Here is a 1740-nt window from a genome sequence, read left to right on the forward strand (position 1 = left end):
AGCTGCAAAAGGTATTTGATGTCATGCATGTTACTGATACTAAGAGGGTGGAACTAGCTGCATACCAAACGAAGGGTGTCGCTAGGATTTGGTTCGATCAATGAAAGAAAAATCGAGCTGATGATGCACCACCTACAAGTTGGGCTTGTTTTGAGGAGGCCTTTTCGGGACGTTTCTTTCCCCTAGAACTGAAAGAGGCTAAGGTACGATAGTTACTTACCCTTAAGAAAGAGTCACTAAGTGTTCATGAGTATGGGTTGAAGTTCACCCAACTGTCCGGTTATGCTTCGGAGATGGTTGCAGACATGAGGAGTAGAATGAGCTTGTTTGTTGATGGGCTGTCTCATCTGTCGAGTAAGGAAGGTAAGGCTGCAATACTGATAGGTGACATGGATATCTCAAGGTTGATGGTCTATGTGCATCAGGTTGAGGAAGAGAAGTTGAGGGATAGAGAGGAGTTTAAGAACAAGAGGGCAAAGACATGGAATAAGTTTGGGCAGTATAAGAGTAATGCCAACCGGTTATCCTTCCAGCAGAAACAGAAGGGACCTACTCCATCGTCTGCTAGTGCACCTGCACCTAACAACAAAAGTGAGTAAAATAGTCAGAATTTCAAAGCCAAGCCTGTATATTCTCAGAGTAGTGTGGTGCAAGGGGGTAGTAAGCCTCCTACTTGCGCTAAGTGTGGTAGGAACCACTTAGGTACTTGTCGTGAGGGATCCACTGGTTGTTTCGAGTGTGGTCAGAATGGGCATTTCATGTGAGGGTGTCCAAAGAACAAGCAAGGTAGTGGTAATGGGGGCAACAGAGCCCAGTCTTCTTCAATTGCTCCACCAGACAGAGATGCACATAGAGGAGCTACTTTAGATACTGGCAGAGGATCAAACCGCCTATATGCTATCACTAATCGCCAAGTGCAAGAGGATTCGCCAGATGTTGTCACTGGTATGATCTAAATATTGGACTCTAATCTTTAATGTTTTCTAGATCCAGGAGCATGTTTATCTTTTGTAACTCCATATGTTGCTATGAATTTTGATGTCATTCCTGATTAACTTAGTGAACCCTTCAGTGTCTCTACACCTGTTGGTGAGTCTATTCTATTAGAGAGAGTCTATCGTGATTGTACCATTTTTGTCAATCACAAGAGTACCATGGCTGATTTAATTGAGTTAGACATGGTAGATTTTGATGTCATTCTTGGTATGGACTGGCTTCATGCTGTTATGCCTCAGTTGATTGTAAAAGTACTCGAGTTGATAAGTTTCAGTTCCCAAATGAGCCAGTCTTAGAGTGGAAAAGTAATTCAATAGTGTCTAAGGGTTTTTTCATTTTGTAGCTTAAGGCAAGAAAGTTGGTTTCCAAGGGATGTGTCTATCACTTAGTCCGAGTTAATGACTCTAGTGTTGAGATACCTCTTATTCAGTCAGTTCCAGTAGTAAAAGAGTTTCCAGAACTCTTCCCAGATGATCTACCCGTAGTCCCTCCTGAGAGAGAGATAGACTTTGGTATAGATGTTCTTCTAGATAATCATCCTATATCCATTCGCCATATAGAATGGCACCAACAGAGTTGAAAGTGCTTAAAGAGCAGTTGAAAGATCTCCTAGATAAGGGCTTTATTCGACCAAGTGTCTCACCTTGGGGAGCTCCGGTCTTATTAGTGAGAAAGAATGATAGTTCCCTTAAGATGTGTATAGATTACCGTCAGTTGAACAAGGTTACCATCAAGAACAAGTAT

At 42.2% G+C, this 1740-nt stretch overlaps 1 protein-coding gene across 1 annotated transcript; it reads left to right on the forward strand.

Annotated features, from left to right (window-relative positions):
- Window positions 1-293: 293 nt before the first annotated feature.
- Window positions 294-1055, forward strand: LOC125864063 (uncharacterized). The gene is made up of 4 exons (XM_049544005.1): window positions 294-368; window positions 426-591; window positions 838-945; window positions 988-1055. The coding sequence occupies exons 1-4, from the start codon at window positions 294-296 to the stop codon at window positions 1053-1055; spliced, it is 417 nt and encodes a 138-aa protein (XP_049399962.1).
- The last annotated feature ends 685 nt before the right edge of the window (window positions 1056-1740 follow it).

This window comes from Solanum stenotomum, chromosome 5 (assembly GCF_019186545.1).
Source record: "Solanum stenotomum isolate F172 chromosome 5, ASM1918654v1, whole genome shotgun sequence".
NCBI classification, from domain to species: Eukaryota; Viridiplantae; Streptophyta; class Magnoliopsida; order Solanales; family Solanaceae; genus Solanum; species Solanum stenotomum.